Below are 21,400 nucleotides of genomic sequence, written 5' to 3'. Positions count from 1 at the left end.
CATTTCACATCTTTGATGTCTCTTTCCTTCTTTGAAAGTCGAGTCAGTAACCGCCCATTTTTATAATGATTACTGTCAATTACGTGAGAAATAGCTTAATTATCCAGTGGACGGTGATTTTGACACCCAAACAGAAATGTCATGTGTTGCAAACTCTCCAGAGTTTGACTGCAGAGGTCACACTTTGAGAAGCATAATGAGTATTACAGCTAGACAGTGAAGCTGTGGTCTCAAAATCTGACAGCAATTAGCCTCTTTACATATACACACCACACGTGCACAGACGCACACACAAAGTTGAAGCAAATATTTATTCTTGTCTGGGAATTAACAGAAGTCTGATCTTGTGTGGATCAACGAGCTGAGCAGACAGATGATCAACAATCAGATGCCAGCAAGTGAAGAGTTATGTCAAACAGTACATGTGCAGTGTGAATTTACAACTGTCTTGTATTTTTAAAATGATTTATTTGTTTTTATGCATTTTTTTAACTAGCAAATGGATGTAACTCTATAATTGTGTGCCGTTTGCAGGCAAACTGACACAGATAGTGTTCGGGCACCGGGATGTGGTGACGTGCCTCACCCGCTCTGAGTCATACATCGGAGGAGACTGCTATGTCCTGTCAGGCTCCAGAGATGCCACATTACTGCTGTGGTACTGGAATGGAAAGCACAGCAGCATTGGAGAAAGCCCCGGCAGTGAGTACACAGCCCACTATGGCACACACACATGGAGGTATTCTCTGAGTGCTCACTCTCTCAGACAGTTGTGACTGTGTGATTTACAGCCTCCCTCTGTAAAGTAACAACAAGTTTCATCTGACCAGGGCAGGCCTCCTGCATACAGATTGAATTTCGCAACACTGTCACACCAGGAACAGCTTTCCATAATGTGTTTGAGATTGTAGTGTGAGTTTCTGCAAGGCCCAGATATCGTGTGTGTGAGAATCTGTCTTTAATGTGAGTGAAAGTGAGGGCCACTTAGAGACGTTAAATGTGACGTTGGGGGTCGACGGCCAGCACATGAAAGTTCACCACCATCTGAGGGCCATGAGGTCACGCTAGTCAATAAAAGTGAAAAATGTCGCGGGCCTCCCTTGTGTTACCATAACATATGGCATTAGCTATGATCAAAGCATTGCACTCGCATTGCTCAGGCCTGAGCCCTCTTGGTGCTAATTTGGCTGGTTTAGATTGGGGTACATGTTGTCAAGTGATCCATTACAAATGGGATGAAATTTATGACAAATTGTGATTTGGTTAATAAGCCCTGTAGGTGTTTTTATATGTAGACCAAATCTGTGTGTTGTGAATCCACAATATTGAATAGTAAATATAAACCAATATAATCTGATCACAGCCTAGAAAATTATGTTTACTGAATATTTGAGTGGATTTGTTTGCATAACATTTTACTATATTTCATCATTTCAATTTAATTTAATTGCAAAACCTCAAAAAGGATAACCTTGTTTTGGTTGGTCTCTTTACATGCGTATGTGTGTCTTCGTGCATGTCAGTCTAACATCAGCTGGCTTAGCGCTTGTTACCACACTGAAGCTGGAGGGGCAGACAAAGCACTCGTCATCCCATCCCCTCACCACCACAAAGTGATGCTCCATTGCCCCAGACCACAGGAGGCTCTTCCAGACATGAAGTTCTCCTGCACATACATACGCACACAAACACACACACAACAGACAGAAAGCAGACTTTCTTTATTCTGCTGCCAAACACTCAAACACTTTAAAGCTGAAACCTGTACATACACTTGAATATGAGTGCACACAAACACACACTTTCTTTTCACGCATAATGGTCTGTGGACATCCCACACACTTCATAAGCCTGACACAAGCGCCTCTGAATGGCTGATATGCACATGAACACACTGACCCATGCACTCTGGGTTCCTGCTGTACAGGGAGGCAGATTCTGCAGATGCTACTGCCATCTGCTGGCAGGATAGTAGAGACATGCGGGAATTCAATGTAGTTCTATTGTATAAGTTCATTTTGAAAGCAACACCAGCATATGTATTTACTGCTTCTGTTCTGGGCACTCTCATATATAATGAGATTTTTTTTTTTTTTAGGTGCATCTAGTTAAAACCTTTACATCATTTATGTTTATGTTCATTATTTATAACTTGGTTAATCTTTTTTTCTTTTTAACAAACAGGATGAGTTCAGTTGCACTTTGAGAGGAAATAATGATAGCACATATCTACAGCACATAAGTGTAAACTTTCTCTTTTCAGTTTGTTTTTAAATGAACATGGACACAGCACTCAAAATATGGTTAATGTAACAATTGTTGCTAATAACAAGCATCATTTACTAATTTTTTTTATATTTTAAGTTGCTGCAGGCATTTCTGCATGCTGAAGATGAGCTTAGCTCGTGTGTCTGCTTTCAAAATATTTGGTCTGTTTGATATCACATGTCTGTATGGTTGAAACATAAAGTCAACAATATGGTTAAAACACTAATATAAGTGAGTAGGACAGATGGAAATTAGATTCTCCACCTTTTCAGTGAGAGACGGAGTACAGGCAGCACATCAAATGATCTGTATGGATTTAAATCAATTACACATTCTTCTCTTCATCTAATCACGTCTGTACATTACCGAGTGCTAACCCTTTTAAAAGCTATTCATGAACTCAGGTTTCCTCAAGTTTTCCTAGATCACTATCATCAGTGAAACAAACAAGATCTCATCTTGAACTCCAGCTGCTCTGTTAACTATGAGCTGAACATTATATTCTTCATGTACAAACATTTCTTTTTTTGTTTTTTTGGTTTTTTTTTTGCTTGGATGTTGGGTTAGATTTATCATTTAAGAGAATATATCTACTAATATTTACATTTAGAAATGCACAGTATAGTGCAATACTCAGTTTTTTTTTTTAGATATATTTCATATATACTATTTAGCTAAATGAGTACTATAAAACAGTATAAACACACATAAAACAGTCATGTTTGCATCCATCCACAAGGCGTTAACTTGTGAACTCGTACTTACAGTCTTCTCTCCCTTATATAATGTTTTGATTTGCATCATTTCAGAATTGTAAAATGAGCTTGAGTTCCCCCGACGTACCTGTGTTCAAAGATTAATATACGCAGCACATGAATCACACACACACTTACAACACACACACACACACACAGATAGTTGATACTTTTCTCACCATGCTCTGCTCATATACAGGTATAAGATTGTAATCATATGTGGCCCTAATTCAAACCAGACAACAGGTCGACCCTCAAAACTGATAGTTTTTCTCAGTTTATCGGCTTTATGAATCTTCACTGAGCAAAATTCGATGTCGTTCTCTGGCTTTTAAGTCATGTGTTTGTTTTTAGTGACAATGAAGCCGTTAACCAGATGAAAATAAAGATGTTTAGGCTGCTGTTCTGGTGAAACCAAAGTTTGGACAGCTGCAAATTGGACAACTAGATGTCAAACAACTAAAATAAATATACTTAAACATTATGAGATCAGCTGTTAGTAACAAATATGCAGCAGTTAAATAAAAAATTTCTTCGTATTAAATGCCTACAGAATGGAAGTTTTGTTTTTTTTTTTTAATTTGTGAGATTGTACACATTTTTTTTTTATATAGATTTTCTGTTGCTTGCCCTGTTGTTTGGCATTTTACATGACTTTTTAGTGAGCAGTATGGTCTGTATAGTCTGTCTGCTAAATCTAATTAGGAGTTTACAGTAGCTTTTAGGGGAAAAGGGTCGCTCTTAGTACTGGACCTCTATTGAATTTTATGTTGTATAACTGAATTAAAGGCATCGACTGCATTAAGTCATCAAGCTTATGTTTCAATAATAATTATCTAGTACAGTGCACAACAGATAGCATTATTTATCACAGCTATTACTGTAAGAACTTATTTCAAACTATTTTTATTTCAACCCGAAGCTGAGATGTAAAAGTTCTAGATGTAAAAAGATGTAAGAGTACTTGTGGGATCCCACTGCTTTGGAGCAATTTTGTGTTCCTGCACACATAATTGTTAAAACATTATTTTATTTAAATGTTTTTTTTTTTAAATGAACCCACACTCAGAGTAAGATGTGTTTAGTAAAGATCAAACCCCCTTCCTGAGCCCTGAACCACAACAGAACTCCAGCTTCATATACAACGTCACACAGTGCTGACCTGCACTGTTCCTCTGTTTTCCATCAGATACCTCTGCGTGTGCAGTTATCCAACTCAAAACCGACCAAATGTTTAAATTACAACAACTGTCTCTGTCATTAATCCATCTTCAGTTGTTAAAGAATAATAGTATGTACAGGAAAAACACTAAAAATAAGCTCTATGTATCTGTGTGTTTGTGCGCTCGCTCGCAGGCAGAGAAGACAGATGGAGAAATAACAGCCGATTTTCTGTTGTCACTCGGCCTGACGGCTCAAACCAAAACAAAATCACGCAAATTTCATGACTTGGACCATAACTTACTCTTGCTTCCTCTGGTTTTCTGTTTCTCTGCCTGTCTAATGCAGAAACATCTGGATCCAGTGAAGGCAGTCATGGGGAGAAGGTTTTAAACATAGGAGGCTGTCAGTGACAAGCTCTAGAAAGACACATTGTTTGTGAAAAGTGTATGCATGACAAAAGACTTAAAGTGGTGTCTTTAAAAAGATACTGTACATATAGTTTACAAGCAGCTTTATTATTTTTCAGGGAATATTTTTATCCTTTAACGTGTTTCGGCCCTCCTGTTTTTTTTGTTTTGTTTTTTTTTTTTTTAGTCTTTTGCTCCCTCTAGTGACCATAAAGTATTGCCACAGCTGATAGTAAACAGGCCTGTTGTGTTTTTGTGTTTCCAGCAGCGTTTACCACTCCAAGGGCCATCCTAACGGGCCATGACTGTGAGGTGACTTGTGCAAGCGTTTGTGCTGAATTGGGCCTTGTCATCAGTGGCTGCAAAGGTAAGAAGGCTCATGTCTGAAAAATGTATTTAAATCTGTATTTAAGTTCTCTTTACTTTGTCCATTAAATTATATTTAATAATGACTGTATTGAAAATGAGTGTGACGTACAGACATGCAGTAGAATTTACTACCATACAAACCTAAGTGGTCACCAGATTGAGGGTATATGTAATGTGCCCTTACATTTTAAAAAGTTGAGTCTTTTTTCTTTTTTTTTTTTTAATGGAAAACAGAATGCATTTAGCAAACCATTTAGACTCTATATATAGATTTAGTTACAGTTAGTTTAGTTCTAACACTACAGTTTATAGACCAGTGTTCGTATAGAGGTATTTACTCTGTAAGGGTTAAAACTGAATGTTACTGGAAATGGTATGAGGAAAAAAAAACTTTGATTTTCTGGTTTTGAAATATAGATGTTCATTATGAATTCAATGCCAAAAACATTTTTCAAAAATGTCTGAAAGGGCGCTTTATTATTAATATTTCTTCCCACTATGTGGCGTCACGTTTCCCATTTATGATTGACATCTGATTTCAGCTGCTCAACAGTTCAGGGCTGCCTTTGCTAGTTTTTTTAGGCTCCAAATGTGGGTTACATGTCTGAGCTGCAGACAGGATAGTTTAGCATCCATTTTACACCACTGAGCTATGATGTGGGATAATGTGGTTTAACATTAGCTTGTTGAAATAGGCAAGGGTTTCCCTGACAATGATGCAATCTGGAGGGCAGTATATGTTTCTCCAGCACCTCTACATGTAATTAAGCATCAGCAGGGCTTTTACAGACATGCAAGTTGCCCATTTTATGTGCGCTTTCGATACCATGATGGATGCCTTCTGTCAAGCTCTATGCTGAATACCTCTTAACACATGAAAGACAAGGCATCCACAATTTACCACAAAGAATTGCATATTTTATTTGTCAAACAATATTCTTCAGTAGGCAGGTCCAAAATTTCTGTTTTCTGTTTGAGATGTTCAGTTGCATAATTAGCTAATTCATTGCCATTCCACACAGTAAATCAATTTTTTTGCAGAGTTGTATGCAATGATCCTATAAGTGTTTACAACAGCATGTACTTTTCAGCCAAATACTGTGTACCTGTAATACACTGCACATAGTATATGCATTTATTAAATTAGTATAACACTGACAAGAAACTAGACATGCACAGTCTTTATCTTCGTATCATCTCTGTGTGCAGAGGGTCCTTGTCTCATCCATTCCATGAATGGGGACCTGCTGTGGACCCTGGAGGGCCCAGAGCACTGCCAGCGCCCACGACTGATCCACTCCTCCACTGAGGGCCACTGCATGATTTATTATGACAAGGGACAGTTTTGTCTCTTTAGTGTCAATGGCAAACTGCTTAGACACATGGAAGTGGAAGACAACATCAAGGTGAGGAAATGATCATTTCTGCTTGACTATACGCTAGAGAGTGGACTTGCATATATATGTCTGCACCACATCTGTGCAGAAAGTTCTCTCACTGATTAAAGGCTCGGTTTTGGTTTGAGATCTGAGTGAGGTGAAGGTCAGCGTGCCTCGGGACAAACTAAGACTTCACATCTCTCTTTGCCTGTTCACCCACATACACCAGAGGAAATGGTTCTTTTGATCCACAGCTCTGTTGTCAGGTCAAATTGCGGCAGTGGTTGAAAACATTCCAGCGTAGTGGTCACTCCTGGGCACCAACGCCATTAACTACCCTCCAGCACTGGACGACACATTCCCCATTGCCCACATTTCCTCCCTGGTGGTTAGGGTGACACAAGATAGCAGCTACCGCCAGGCCGTTTGTTTCCGGTTTGGCCTGGGAAATGTAAGCTTGCTCTGACAGACAGCCACACGCCTGTTTCCTATTAAAAAACTTCTTTTGCCCAGGTTCCTAACCTGCCAACCAGTCCACTCCAACAAAGCCACAAATACACTGAAACACTGATTGAGCACATTACCAGCACTGCAAAAGTAGCGAGTGTTTAGTTTCAACGTTTCTGAGAAGTTTAATGTGCCCGTAAAAGATACTAACGATGTTTTTAGATTCGCTTTGTAGTTTTTTTCTAAAGATGGAGCTTGGGAACAGTGCGGGCAGCAGTCGGCCTCGTCAGCTTTCCTCTGCTGTTGTAAATTCCATCTGTGTCAGATGGCATTAGGAAAATCCTAACATCTTGAAGTAAGGCTGAGAGTCTCAGCCTGCTTAGCTCCACCCTCCTGGTCCGACAGTATTTAGTGCACTCGTGTACGAACCAGAATCAATCTTCTTAGTCCTTAGAGCCTCAGCACAGTATGACTCCAGGATAAATAAGTGTTTGTCCTGGCCAGCGGTATATATTTAAAAACCGAGGCTAAGAATGTATGCATGTGACTTTATAGGGGTCTGGAGTCAGAGATTAGATGACAGGCTAACATTCGGCATCCTGGTCTAATAGCAGAATCGGATGACAGAGGCCATACTGAATGGATTACATTCTTTTAAGTTATAACTTGTGCAGTGTAACCGTCCTAGCAGTTTTTTCACTGCCTGTGTCAGTGTAACAGGGGGATTAACAGCACCATAAATTAAACGTTTTACCTTCTCCAGCCCCAGAATCCACCCACTGTTCTCTGAAAAAAGTAGAAAATATGGGCATGAAGTGTACATGTGTTTCTGCTGGACTCATTTTTTTAGTCATTTAAACTGAGGCAGCCATGTTAGCCCCTACAGAGCCATCGGCCATCTTGTTTCACCGCCCAGTGGCAAAGGACTGATTTATAATGTCTGTCAGCAGCCTCCTACCTGGCCAGGCTGACATGTCTGCCAGCTCTTCAGCCTCCTGCTGTGCTCCAGTAAGGTCATGGACTCCATTAGTGGATATACAAGTACATTAAGACTGCCTAGTAACTACAAAATAGCTCTCTGCTTTTTTATTTTGAACTATTGAACAGTGAACTGTACTGTCTGCATCCAGAATATTGCTAAGGCTTGAAAGCTGATATGTCATTGAGAAAGCGGCAGTAATAAATGTTTCTATGATATGACAATCATGAGCAAGCAAAGGATACTTTTTAGTGACAAAGCTCAAGAAATATTGCCCAGATGTGTAGTTTTCATTAGCTGTTCCAGCTGTTTGTGTCATTCCCCTGAGTGTCTTGCTTTGTTACAAGCCAAAATGTCCTTAGCTAAAAAATTAAATGAAGATCAAGAGCCAAAAACTTCACCTCCTCAGATTCCTACTTCAGATTGGACCTGAAAGTCAGTCAGTTCTTTCAGGCTGCAATAACCAACTTGCCTTATTTACATTCTGGCACAAAAGAATAGATTTGGGCTTTAAAATAAATTTCTCTGTTTATAACATCTGTGGGAACGTTGGATTTTTCTTCTACTCAGATGCCCATATGCATCTTTTCTTTAGTCCACAAACCAGTGCTTGATCCCATTTTGCACATCTACCTTCTTAACACAGCTTGATGTTTTCTAGCTCACAGCTCTTATTTCTCCTATCTTGTTTCAGGCTGCAGGAGGCAGTTATTTTCTGCAGAAAGACAGATGGATGCACTAAACACTAATAACAAAAATATTTATATAGCATCTTTCATGAGACCCCAGGACACCGTACATAAAGGACAAGACTAGATGAAAGCAAACCACAAACAGCTGATAGAAATCTGATGGGGATGCAGAGTTAAGTTGGATTATCAACTTTGACAAACAGATGGTGTTTAAGTTTTTATTTTATTTATGCCCAATGATGGAAGTGCTGCAAATATCAGCCGGGACAACAGGGATGGCTCACAGTCTGGTGTCTGGAGTGATGAGCAGGCCAGTGTCAACCTGAGACCTGAGAGTCTGGGATGGAGTGTAAGGGTGAAGGATGTCAGAAGTACTGAGGAGGGAGGGCATCGAAAGGATAAATGTTGATATAAAAATCAGTTACAGCACAAGCCACACAAATCAAACCAGTAATGCATCAAGTCAGGCTTCACCCTGCCCATTAGGACTGATGCCTTAATGTGGTAGTTAGGCTAAACTGCCCCTTGCTGCTCTCTGCTGGGTGCAGTTGTGTAACTTCTTTCTTTTCTTGTCTTTTTTTTTTTTTTTTTTGTATGTGTGTGTGCACGAGAATAAGACGCTTGGTCTGGAAATTGGAAAAGAAAAAAAAAAGTTGTTTTTGTTAATGTAAAGCTATTGTTTAATTTGGGCTGTGCTTTTTCTGTAGTTGAAGGGTTGTTTGTTTTCATATCAAATCAGTTTCCTGAAAATGACTTGTTCCACCTTTAACTTTCCGTTTCCCATTTAATATGAGCCTGATTCAACACACATGCAGCTGATGATTGAAGCGTCTCACTGAATCACTGCAAAGGGGCTGCAGCTGAAAGACATCCGACTTCCACGTCATAAAACCGCAAATGACAAAAGCTCTTAGTGTCACTTGCTGCTTTTAGAACTTGGATTCCGCCTCGTCATTTCATCAGCTATGGTTACTCGCTGATTGATGCTCCTAACTGTTTTAGTTTCAGCTTCCACAAAGCACGGTGCCCTTAATAGACTCCAGCGTAGGACTTGATTTGTATACATCTGATTCCCAGGGGAACCATTCAGCTGCTCCAGTTTGGGGGAAAAGCAGATGAGCCGCGTAAATCTCAGGGCCTAACTGTGGGTAGCCATCTTTGCTGAGAGTCGGGGGTCTGTGTACAGAATGTGGGTTATTTTGGTGTGTGAACTTCAACTTGACATTAGAGATAAACGGACCACAGAACACCAACTTTATTTTTTGCACGTCTTTTAACATCGAAGGACAGTTAATAAGTGATTGGTGGTACAGTACCACTAGAATATTATATCCATCTGCTACATGTAAAGGTTTTTCTTTTGTCTTTGGCAGGCCATGCTTCTCAGTCGAGATGGTCAGTATCTGCTGATAGGTGGGGATGGAGGTGTAGTTTCTGTCTGGCAGGTTCACGACCTCAAACAGCTGTTCACCTACCCTGGCTGTGATGCAGGAATCCGCTCTATGGCCATGTCCCATGACCAAAGGTAACATCCCCATCTATAGAAACTGCAAAGTTCTTCTAATTTTTTTTTTTTTACCAGAGTAGAGGTAGCAATAGCACCATGTCCTCTTTTGGGAAAATACAGCACTGTGAGATGTTGCAGTGCAATGGAGCTTAGTCATTAAGAGCTTTATATGAGAGGAGAACATAAAATTCCATGTTCTTATTTTAACAGAGCCAGTGAACAGAAGCCATAATTATAGAAAATAAAAAATCTCTCCTGCTGATTCTAATCCGAACCCTCATGGATAAGTATAGCTGAGTGTGATCTGCACTGCAATAGAAATTACTGCTGTGTTAATATCACTCAAGTGAATCTGATAAATGACTTAAACCAGCCTAATGTGGCTCCTTTAATCTCATTATGTTCAAGCATCTGTAGCATAATTTCATTCTCCATCAGACATATACTGTACATTACTCCATCTTAATAAGATACTCTAGTAAATATTAATCTGGGTTCAACAAGCTAAAGCAAAGGTTTACACACTGTAAAGGAACAAGACTTTTTATTTTAAGACCATTTGCACAATTCAGTTTGATATATAGTTTGAATCTTTTATGCCTTTTTACTTTCATTTGCATTATTTCTATTTCCTAAATAACTGTTGTTCAGTAGTGTTCTCTTTATAGTGTGTAATCTCCTTTTATTGGAGGATTTTCATCTTATTATAGAAGCAGTATTATTAACAATTTTTCATTTAAAATAAACCTGTACCTGTTAAAAAAGTGGGCAGTAGTAAAAATGGAAAAGCTTCATCTGATATGCAGGTAAAACACTTCAATACTCCATGACATGCTCCTGGATTCAATTCAGATGTGCAACTTGTGAAATGAAAACCCATCGTCTCCCAACTCTCCTCAGGTGCATCATTACCGGCATGGCATCTGGCAGCATCGTGCTCTTCTACAATGATTTCAACAGGTGGCACCACGAGTACCAGACCAGGTACTAAGGGGAAAACAAAAAAACTACAAGTTGACTGACAAAGAAAAGAAAAATAAATGATATGGCAAGTGTGAACTCTTCTTAAAGGCACCTGTCTGCCCTCCGTCTGATATCCTGAATGTATCTCAATAGAGGAAGAAAAACTGTCCTGTTATAGTAAACTAATGAAAACTATTTTTAAAAGGGCATTGGTATATTTTGTAGATCAGATAGAAAATTTTCATATAAATCTTAAGGTGGGGCGGGGGGTTATGTTACTGTATGGTTAAAAAAAAAAAAAAAATCTATTTTTAGCTGTAAGAGTCTATTTTCATCTCCTCCAGAAAATGAAAGTGGGATTTTTGGGGGAGTTAGGGACTTAAAAATCCAAATATTTGTGTACTTTGGGGTGTGTGAATTTTTTTTTTCCTCTCATTAGGTGTGTATTTAGGGAAATAATTACTTAAACATGCTTTTTCTTGTTTTGGCAACACAGCAGGTAGATATGAAGACTCTAAATAAATATATTAGATGAGTAAAGAGGGAAAATGCATTTATCTAAATATCCATATATGTAATGTTTAAATGTAGTCCTCCTTACTAAAGATGTCTACTCCCCCTACTCCCTTGTGCTTGCTCCGAGATTATGTTGTGCATGATTCGTATTCTACATATCTGGTTACATATCTTCAAGCATCAAAAACAGAAAACATCCTGATGATAAAAATCTGCTTTAGTTAGTCAACTTTTACTTTTCTTTTCTAAATGATTGAATAAGCAGAGAATGTTTTCTAAAACCTTGAAAAATGTCTGAACAGAGTAAAGAATTGAGACCATGATTTGACCCATATCTTACCTTCAGTGTCCAAACTTGTCTCAAAGTCTTCTAGTAATTGACTCTCCAAAGCAGCTAAGGGCAGTGGGAGATGAGCAATGAAAGGAAGGACTTAAACACATCTGCTTGTTTCTCTCTTCATCACAGATGTCTGAAGTATAGCGCTCCAAAAATAATGAGACATCTTCCTTTGGTTCTCTATTTTGAAAGCATCTTCTTGAATTTTTTGGTTTTCGGGAAAAGTTCCTCACTTTAAAGTTTGTGCTTTGGTGTAGTTTTAATATCCAGTTATACAAGATTTTTTTTTTCCCCTCAATCATTTGAGTGTTTTGTTTGCTGAGTTATGACAATAAAAATTAATTTTATAACTATACTTGTCCTTATTTTATATGAAGAATCACTGAAACTGAACAGCACCCTCTAGTGGTCAACTTTTATTCTCACACAGTCACCACAAACAAACAATTTAAAATCTTTATTGCTTTTTCGTTTTTTTTTTGCTTGACTTTTCCAAAACAAGACATTAAAATCAGCTGTTCTATGCCTAATAAAACCCGTTACTGCACTTTTACAAGTTATTTAACCAGTAACCTGCCTTCATCCTAGTGTCCTTTAACAAATCACAAAGCAAATCCACTTCAACTACATTTACAGAAGAGAATCTAAATGACTTTGTGTACCAACTTCACTTTTTTGAATGTGAGATGGTTATACCTTACATAGAGGGGGGTAAGGGATCCATGCAGAGAAAGTCCTGAAGAAGTAAAGAGGCATCTTCTGCTACAAGCAACAACATAAATGCTGTGGAGTTTTAGTGTAGGTGCAGAATGTGGGACATCGGTTTTTAACTTAGCTCGTTGTGTAAAGGCATCATTAAGCTATAAGTTGATACCAGTGATGTGGTATAAACCTGTCTGTGACGACACATTCACTCTTATTAACCCAACAGAAGAAAAACTGCTGGTTGAATACTCTGGAAGAGAAGTGTTGACTAGTTCCACACAGCCAGTGTTTTCAGAAGAAACTCCAGTATTGTGTGTCCTCTCTGTGCTGAAGCTGTAAGCAATACGTATTTGAATATTACACTTCACGAAAAGCAAATCTGAAGCTTGGATTTAATCTCTGGTGGATTTCTATTTGTATATGCTGTATAGTATGTATGGCGTGGAGGAGTTCTCCAACAAAGGAAAACACTAAACTTTCAAGTTTAAAGTACACAGCTTAGGTTATTTAAACTATTTACCAATACAGTGTTGACACTAAATATTTGTAAATGAAAATATCAGCATGTGAGAGTGGGTGAACTTAAAATGCTGCAATAGATAAAATTGCAGAACTACACTGACAGAAAAACTGTGGATCAGCTGAGTTTAGTGTTTGCTGTGGGTAAACACTAAACTCGGTGTTGATAATTCATTTCTGAATTAAACTTACAGTAATAAGTATCGCAGCCAGAGGGCAGATTTAGATGTTAAAACCACCATCAGGTTCACACATAATGGCTGAGCACCACTTGCAGAGCAGCTTCCATAGTAAATCTATGAGGATGAGTGCAGATGAACAGAAGATATTAGAATAATTTATTAATGCCCTGCAGGATTTTTACCTTTAAGATTTTTTGTAACATTTAATTCTTTATTTTGAGGAAAAGCTACTTCACATCTTCAATTCCCTGACTATCAAAATGAACTATAATTATATAAAACAGAAAGGACACCTTCATTCAGTTTTTATCAATCAGGCCATGATGAAAATATATTTAGTTTTTAACAGGAAGTAAAATTAGATGCTTAGAACCTCAGATGTATAACACATGAAGTATTACAAGTCATTTAACAAAAACCAAGCTAAATGCTAAAGCTGATAGCATGTTTACAAAACATTAGAAAAAAACCATTGTTATTCCAACCTTGGTTAGACTTTTAAAATACATTTTACATGTCACTCTGATCCAAATGGGGATTGAATCGCTTTGCAGTTATGTGCTAAGTAAACTCAAATAGACTTACGTGCACCACACACGTTTAAAATTTATTCCTTTTCTATTGTCTGTAACAGAGAATGTGTATATTAGCACAGCTTCATAAAATGTGACTGAAAACCCAAATTGGTATCTTTTTTTTTTTTTTTTTTTTTCCAAATCAGGGATTCGTCTAGTACACCACATGATCCAAAAACTTCAGCACTAAAAACTATTTTCTTTGACATTATCAGTCTTATGGAAGTAATTGGGCTGTATTTAGTTCCTATTAAATAGTGACATGGTGTAATATAATGTGTTTTTGATTATCTGAGGTTCTAGTAATCTAGTAGTAAGTACTAATTAAGACTAGCTGATATTTGAATTTTTACTATTGCACAAAAACCTGGAATTGAAAGAGGGTGTCCTTTCCTATTTATGTGATTGTATGTTAGATTTAGACTAAAACCATTATCACAAATAGATGTGAACACTATTTGTCACATCAACCCACTGTATAGTGACACTTAAATTGCTGCCATCAGGATGGCTACATACTGGTACCAAGTTAAGAACCAAGATTTAAGATGATGAAATACCTCGGTACTGTTTCTGCTAAAATAAGACAGGACAGTAACACTCAGTTCATTGCCTTTTCCTTATCCATCAGTAATAAATAAAACCGTATATACAATCAGACATTGCCTTTTGTTCTCAGTCTCACATAAACCAAAGAAAACAAATCTGGACAGGAACAAGCAGAATCCTGTGCACACAGAAGTCACTGGCTCAGTTTATAGCTGTAAAGTAAAATAAAATAAAGTAAAGTAAAATGCTCAGTGTGGCGCTTTAGCCTCCTTATCTCTTGTGGGGTGGGGTGGGTGAAACTAGCTACTAGACAGAGTGGGAATTTAGATTTTCTCCAAAAGTTCCTCTGCTAGTAGAGGGCTAAGAGAAGGTAGGCCAGCAGGAGGTGTGGAGGGAGGGGAGGGAAAGAGAGTTGGATGAATAGCAGAGGGGGAGGAGGGCTCTTGTTTTGTGGGGGAGAAGAGTGGAAAGAATACAGCTGGTTGGATGGGGGAGACAGGAGAGGGGGACACCTGATGAGTGGGAGAGGAATGGTTTGGGGCAGGTTTGGTGGGAGATGAAGGGGAAGGACAGGAGAATGGTGTATGAGGAGTTGTACAAGAGAGAAGTGGATGATCTGAGGGAGAGCATGGAGCAGCTAAGAGTGATAAAGGTGTCTCAGTTTCAGGAGGAGAGGAGATGGGCAAAGTGTCAGCCGAGGGGGAGAACTGCAGCAAACTTACAGGAGGAGGCTGTTCAAGCTCAGCAGCTAAAAGATGGCTGTCACTTAGGGAAGGACAGCCAGGTGGCTCAGAGGTGGACATAGCATCAAGCTCAGCAGCCACCGAGTTCCTGGGTGCCTCAAATGAAGATGTCTTAGTAGATTTTGGTACAGAACATGATGCCTGTTTGGTTGGAGAGGCTGGTACGTCTGGGAGAGCAGATGGGACTTTCTTGCCCAGTGAACATGACACCGTTTGTTGTCCTGAACAGGTGGTGAGCTGAAGGGTCTCCTTATCTAGAGCTGTGTTCTGGCAAAACAGAAACAAACCATGAGCTGATCTAATAATCTAGACAGAGACAGTCGGAACCAGTCTACAATGAAAAGCATCATTTAGCACCAATAATCTTTATCCTGTGAATCCTCTTGCAGCGAGTGACTATATATTGACTTTTTATACCTTTTATCATTTCCTACTAACCAAGTGAAGTATTTTTTTAGTTACCTTTATTTAGCACAAAGAAATGGACATGAATAACTGAACGATCACACAAAAAAGAAAAAAAAAAAAAAAAAAACACCTTGCAATGGCTGACCACTGAGGAAGGCAAATGAAATCAAGTGTTACTATGTGTGTAAATCAAGAGCAAATGAAAAAACATTTACTTTCTCCTTTTTAATTATTCTTTTGCATAGACTTAATCCAAATGTAATGTTTGTGATCTAAAGCAAGTAAATGTTTCATTCATCATTTGCCCTTTTTGTTGAATCCCAGCAGCACAACAGACAGGGCATAGCATTAAGTGTTAGTACATACCATTACTGCCTTGGAGCTAAATCAGAGGAACGAAATGCAGGGAGAAGGGGAAAAAAAAGCAAACAGGGACAAAGACTAGTCTTACTCACAGCTTCACAAAACAAAATCATCACAACAAGCATGACAGCAAGTGGACACATATTGTTCCAGCCCAGTGCTCTCTACATTTTTTGTTTTTTTTTTAAACTCCAATGTAAATGACATTTTGTTTTTTTGTAGCTGACTGAGGTGGAACAAACTGGAAGACTTTCTGTGCAGGACTGTTTCGGGTAGAATTACGAGTCAGTGAGAACTCATGTGTTTTTGAAATCATTCACAAGATATTATTCTGTATTTTCCTTTGACAAAACCCATAAAATGACTAAATTTAAGATACTAGTGACATTTGGGTGTCATTAACAAACTAAAGAGAAGCTGCAATGTGTTGGTTTTTTTTGTCTTCTTTTTGCCAGTTTTATCTCAGTTGTTTCCTAATGGCATCCTTGTCTTTTAATCCTTATTTTAGTCAATATTTTTCTTGTATCAGACACAAGACCAATTATCCAAGCAAGTAGGAGAGATTTGTACAGGTTCTTCTTCACCTTTTACAGGATAGAAGAAGGTTTTTTTTAGGGAGAATAGCAACAGCCAGCGATGCTCTCCTTGTCCCTAAGTATCTCTGTAGCACTTCATCTCAGTTCTTGTGAATGTTCATGTGATTAATGTAAGAATGGGCATCTCTACAATCTAAATTTTACATCTCTTCCCTTAATTGAAAAAGTAGCTGAAATAATTTTTTGTCTTTCTCCAGCATGTATACCAAATGATACACTGTGTTCAGGTAAGACTTTAAAAGTATAGTATGTTCTTGATACTAGTTCCCAGATGTTGTGGCTGCAGTGTGAATGATTAATGTAAAAATCCTTCAGAGTACACAAACTTTTACTTCTCCATCCCAAAGAGTTTTCTAATAGTTAGCTGTCTTTGTAAACAAGGAAAACACAGAATAATTTGCCTTAATCATAGAATATGTAGGGACATATGACATCCAAGGCAGTAAAGCCACTTGACGTCCATCTCTGTAAATTTAGAGCACAAAGCAGAGCCAGAGCAGTTCTTATTCATCTCCTCAAGGTGGTGCCAGAATATTATATATGAAAGACCTGCAAAGCATCCGATTAAAGACATATAGATCCATCAGCTAAATAAAGTTGACTTTAAGTTGAATGCAAACAAAATAGATAATTACAGAGAGGGAAGCACCAGTTAGCTTACAAAAGTGGTATCAAACTTGTTTTATAAACCGCATGGCAACATGATTAAATAAACACATCCTTTTAAAATCAGTGTTTTTATCATATCACATCAAAGGTGGTGTTCAGTACAATTGGAATGAGATGTAAGTGAAGGAGAATAATGACAAGTATGGGAGAAGTTAAGTGAATTTAAAAGAATATTAGCAAGAGCAGTGGGTTAGTGAGAGGAGTTACAGCAGCTAGCTGCTACAAAGGAGGAGCTGGGAGCTTAACAATGTCACAGGAAGGAAGAGAATGGGGTGAGAAATGAGTGAGGGGAAGGGAGATGGCTGCAAAAGAGGGCGGGAGTTAGGAGGAGGGAGGTGAAGGCGGTGGAGAATGGAAAAGAAGGAAGGGGAAGGGATGAAGTGTGTACCAGACTCTCAGCTCCAGGTGTCCCCTGTGGTCCTGGATCAGGTGTGAGGGAGGGGTGAGGATGGGGGAAGAAGAGGAGGATGGAGAGGAAGTGGAAGAGCCGAGGCTGTGGCCCACATTTACACCTCAAACTGTCAAATGAGATTCACAACAAAATGAGGCTCTTTACATCCTGAAGAGCATCAAACCATTTTTTTTCTGTTTTCACAATCAAAGAAACAATCTGCTTTCACATCTACGAGCCTGAAGAGTGTGCATGAGCCCGATGCAGTGGTATGACCTCATGAGATGAGGAGAGGAAGACAAACTGTACAACAGGAAATGATGCAATCAGACAGGAAGGAAGGAAGTGAAAACTACAGGGATGATTTCTTCCCTGTCCAGTCTTCAATTTTTTTCCATTTTCTTTTTCAATCTCTAAAATCCTCTCAAACATGTTTACATCAACATAAGTTGCTTACAACTGGGCTTTAACGCCATCGTGAATGATGAATCTGTAATACAAATAAATGGATATAAAAAGGGATAAAATGAGTCTAGTTTCTGTATTTGGGTCAAACATTCATCACCATCTGCAGTCGCTTTCCCTACACCTAACCCAACTCTGACTGAATCCTCATCAAAACTTTAGAACATTTTTCTATTAATTCTTAAAGCAGCTGAGCAAAAATATTCATCTTAGCCTGTTCACATGTTGGGCTTTGAGCTGCTTACCATGATGACTGACACTCCAGCTGTGGTGTTGGGTTTTGGTGCAGTGTTGAAATGCATCTTCAGTTTACCTGACACCTCTATCTTCATATTGTTCTCCAAGACAGTATCGTCCTACATGCACAAAGAATTTTCGAAGGGGAGATTATTATAGAATCACATCAGTCTCACCATATTTCAGTTTGCACAAAAACACAAATGCTAAGAGTACCGTGACCCATGGGTGGGAGAGGACATCTTGTGCTGAGTATCGAGCCTCAACATTGACTTGCAGCATTTTGCCAATCAGCTCCTGCAACAGTGCAAATTGATGCTTTAGGCTCAGAGTCACACCTGCTTGTTCTTTTTGTTTGGTTACTGAGGACAGAATGAGCTGCAGACAACACACTGACATTTTGCATATTGACCTAATGAATTTTTTAATGTTAAATATTTATTGGGTTGTGATTCTAAATTTAAATGATCTTTTTGAGCTCTGCTTTGGTCTCCGAGGAAAAAATCTGACTCTCATTGCCAAATCTGAGTTTTCAGTGGCGTGAATGCTTCATTTGAGGCATTGCTTTTAAAAAATACAGATCTCTGCAGTTTAATGTGTGATATTTTGTACACTCGTTATGTTTCATAAGTGGGGAAAATAAGCCCATAACATCACTAGTAGCTATAAAAAAATGCAGTATTGGACTGCATAAAAATTTCAGAAGGCGACACCGTTTCATGCTGCGGTTTTGATAACTGTACACTTGTTGGCAGTGATAGAGTCACAGTAACACAAGTGGGTTTAATTAGCAGTTTGGTTTTACATGCTGAGTGCAGGCTGTCACCTTAATACATGGCTTTCATTTGAAGCTGTGCTCCTCAGCAGCCTTAAGCCAGTAAAAGAGTGTGAACCATGTGTGTTGACTTGGTTGGTGAATTTAAAAAAAATTAAGACCTGTTTCAGACTATTTACAGTCCCAGTATTCATCCAAGACAGTGTAAATTTCAGAATTAGACATGAACTGGTTAACTTCTCTTTAAGTCTATTGATCTTGTTCTTCCCTAAAATCATTATAGGCGACATACATTAATGTGTAAGTGTCAGCAGGTCTGACCTTAGCTGAATCTGTTATGTTGTCCCAGTATGGACTTGGGAAATCCAGTTGCCCAAGAAGGATTTGATCAAACAGGTCCTCCTGCTGGTTATTTTCACTACATTGAAAAAGAAGAAGAGAAAAAAAAACATTTATTGCATCCTGTTCTGACCCAAAAGATTTGGTTGTTGTTAAAAGGTAACTGACATCCAAATCAGTAATTACACGTTAATAATTTTGTTTTAACGTTTGTCATTGTCACAAACATTACCTGCTGACACTGGCCACGTAACAGGATTAAATTTAACATGTATAATGGCTACTGATCTGGAGTCTGCCTATGGTCTGGAATGAAAATGATCAACATCTACAATGATTTCGGACCAGCTCAGCTGTCTCAACAAAATTATGGTAATTTTCATAAGACATGCAATAGTTTAGATGCTGTCAGCTAAACCAACCACACGCCTGTGTTTCCATTCAGTTGCAAAGTAAATCTGAAACAAACTTTTGAAGCAGCTTTTCAAAAGTCATGTCAAACAAGTTTCTATTAAGTTGTCTGCAGTGAATAAATTGTGTTGAGCAGTGACGCCAGAGGTGGCAGTACAGGTTATGTTGTGCAGGGCTGTAATAAACAGAGTTGTGGATGCTGGCCAGAGGATGACAGGAACTAAGCTGATGGCCTGGTAGTATATTCATGAAATGTCGTCAGGACTTGGACATGTTATGCATATAAGCATTTTAATCTAAAACTCTTGAAAAGGGTGCTAAGAAGCATAAAAGTGTATTTGTGAAATTAAGTAATCTTATTGAAATTTGGCTGTTTCTATCAATCCTTCCTGTTGCACATCTTCAAAATGTGAATAAAAAAAATGTTGATTGAAACACAACCTATGACTCTTGGAAGATGATTCTTAATATGATATTTAATCACAGTAACAGCTCACTTGTGTAGCACAGTCAAGCATAATAATTTTTATTTAGTTAGCAAATGCATCCATAACTTTTTCAGTAATGCTTTTAACAAATAGACAAACACATAAAACATTTCCAGACGACATAACATGCTGGAGGAGGTGAAAATGAGAATGTACCTTCTAAATGGTGGGAAGCCACACAGGAGGATGTAGGTGATCACACCTGCAGCCCAGACATCCACTTTAAGGCCATAACTGTAGGAAGAGAGTAGCAAAACACAATACGGCAAAGGTTAAAGGATGAAAATGGTTTGATCGCTCATCATCCCATTGTTCAGCATACAGTGCAACTGACTCGACATAAAGTAAGAAGAAAACACTGACATGTCTCTGAAGAAACAAGGTTTTCAATCAAGTAAATGCACAACTACTTAGGATCTGTAGAGTAAGTCACATTTTCCCAACACATCCATCTTACCCCAACTCAGCAATGATCTCTGGAGCCACGTATGTAGGAGTGCCACATACTGTGTACAGTGGTCCCTCCACGACTGTGGCCAGGCCAAAGTCTCCAAGTTTCAGTGACGTGGTGCCATCTGGATACTCAAACACCTGAAAAGGAATACTCAACTGAAGCCCATGAATGGATTTCTTTTTTTAAGAGAAAATAGTGTGTTTATATTATATATACCAGCAAGTTCTCTGGTTTAATGTCTCTGTGGACAATATTAATGCCATGCAGGTACTTCAGAGCTCCAGCGAGGTTGTAGACCATGACGCCAGCATCTCTTTCGGTGTATTTGGCTGAAGACGTGATAGCATCAAATAAATCCCCTCCCTTTGAGAACATCAACACAATAGATTATACGCCAAAGCACACACAGAAACTAGGAGTGAACTACTATCAGAGTCCATTCATCTTTCAGTGCACCTTGACAAGCTCCATAACAAGATACAGCTCAGCGGGAGTGTCCACCTCTTCAATTAACATGATGATGTTTGGGTGTTTCACCTTCCGCAGCACAGCAACCTCATTCTCTATGAGATGTTCCTGGAAACATGCACACATAAAAGGTCTAGTTAAATGAGTTCGTGAATACACCAGCACCTCGTATTATCTCTCAACCATTTATTAGACCCTGTATTGTTGTTGGGATCTGAATTGGTACCAGGAATGCATGACTCAGTTTGTCATTATGTGTAAACGTAGAGTGATAATTTGA

At 38.6% G+C, this 21,400-nt stretch overlaps 2 protein-coding genes across 11 annotated transcripts in view; one reads left to right on the top strand and one right to left on the bottom strand.

The window, feature by feature from the left end:
• The window catches only part of lrba (LPS responsive beige-like anchor protein), a 177,400-nt gene extending 165,264 nt beyond the window's left edge, over positions 1-12,136 (top strand). For 4 of the 6 annotated variants that reach the window (XM_041983700.1, XM_041983699.1, XM_041983702.1 and 1 more), the window contains exons 52-56: positions 535-702; positions 4,860-4,961; positions 6,173-6,369; positions 9,834-9,985; positions 10,868-12,136. In XM_041983700.1, coding sequence (XP_041839634.1) covers positions 535-702; positions 4,860-4,961; positions 6,173-6,369; positions 9,834-9,985; positions 10,868-10,958 — 710 coding nt within the window. In that variant the 3' untranslated portion in view covers positions 10,959-12,136. The remainder of the gene's footprint in view (positions 1-534; positions 703-4,859; positions 4,962-6,172; positions 6,370-9,833; positions 9,986-10,867) is intronic. The other 2 variants (XM_041983701.1, XM_041983703.1) reach the window with 1 other exon arrangement.
• An 89-nt stretch (positions 12,137-12,225) lies between these two features.
• Positions 12,226-21,400, bottom strand: part of dclk2a (doublecortin-like kinase 2a) — a 39,161-nt gene continuing 29,986 nt past the window's right edge. For 2 of the 5 annotated variants that reach the window (XM_041983704.1, XM_041983705.1), the window contains exons 10-17: positions 21,109-21,228; positions 20,869-21,015; positions 20,656-20,789; positions 20,355-20,432; positions 19,282-19,378; positions 18,402-18,482; positions 18,194-18,304; positions 12,226-15,323 (exon numbers count right to left, since the gene is read on the bottom strand). In XM_041983704.1, coding sequence (XP_041839638.1) covers positions 14,637-15,323; positions 18,194-18,304; positions 18,402-18,482; positions 19,282-19,378; positions 20,355-20,432; positions 20,656-20,789; positions 20,869-21,015; positions 21,109-21,228 — 1,455 coding nt within the window. In that variant the 3' untranslated portion in view covers positions 12,226-14,636. Of the gene's footprint in view, positions 15,324-15,830; positions 15,847-17,480; positions 17,611-18,193; positions 18,305-18,401; positions 18,483-19,281; positions 19,379-20,354; positions 20,433-20,655; positions 20,790-20,868; positions 21,016-21,108; positions 21,229-21,400 lie in introns of all 5 variants that reach the window. The other 3 variants (XR_006010065.1, XR_006010064.1, XM_041983706.1) reach the window with 3 other exon arrangements.

This window comes from Melanotaenia boesemani, chromosome 4, assembly GCF_017639745.1.
Source record: "Melanotaenia boesemani isolate fMelBoe1 chromosome 4, fMelBoe1.pri, whole genome shotgun sequence".
Lineage (NCBI taxonomy): Eukaryota > Metazoa > Chordata > Actinopteri > Atheriniformes > Melanotaeniidae > Melanotaenia > Melanotaenia boesemani.
This window is presented reverse-complemented; position numbering and strand designations above follow the sequence as displayed.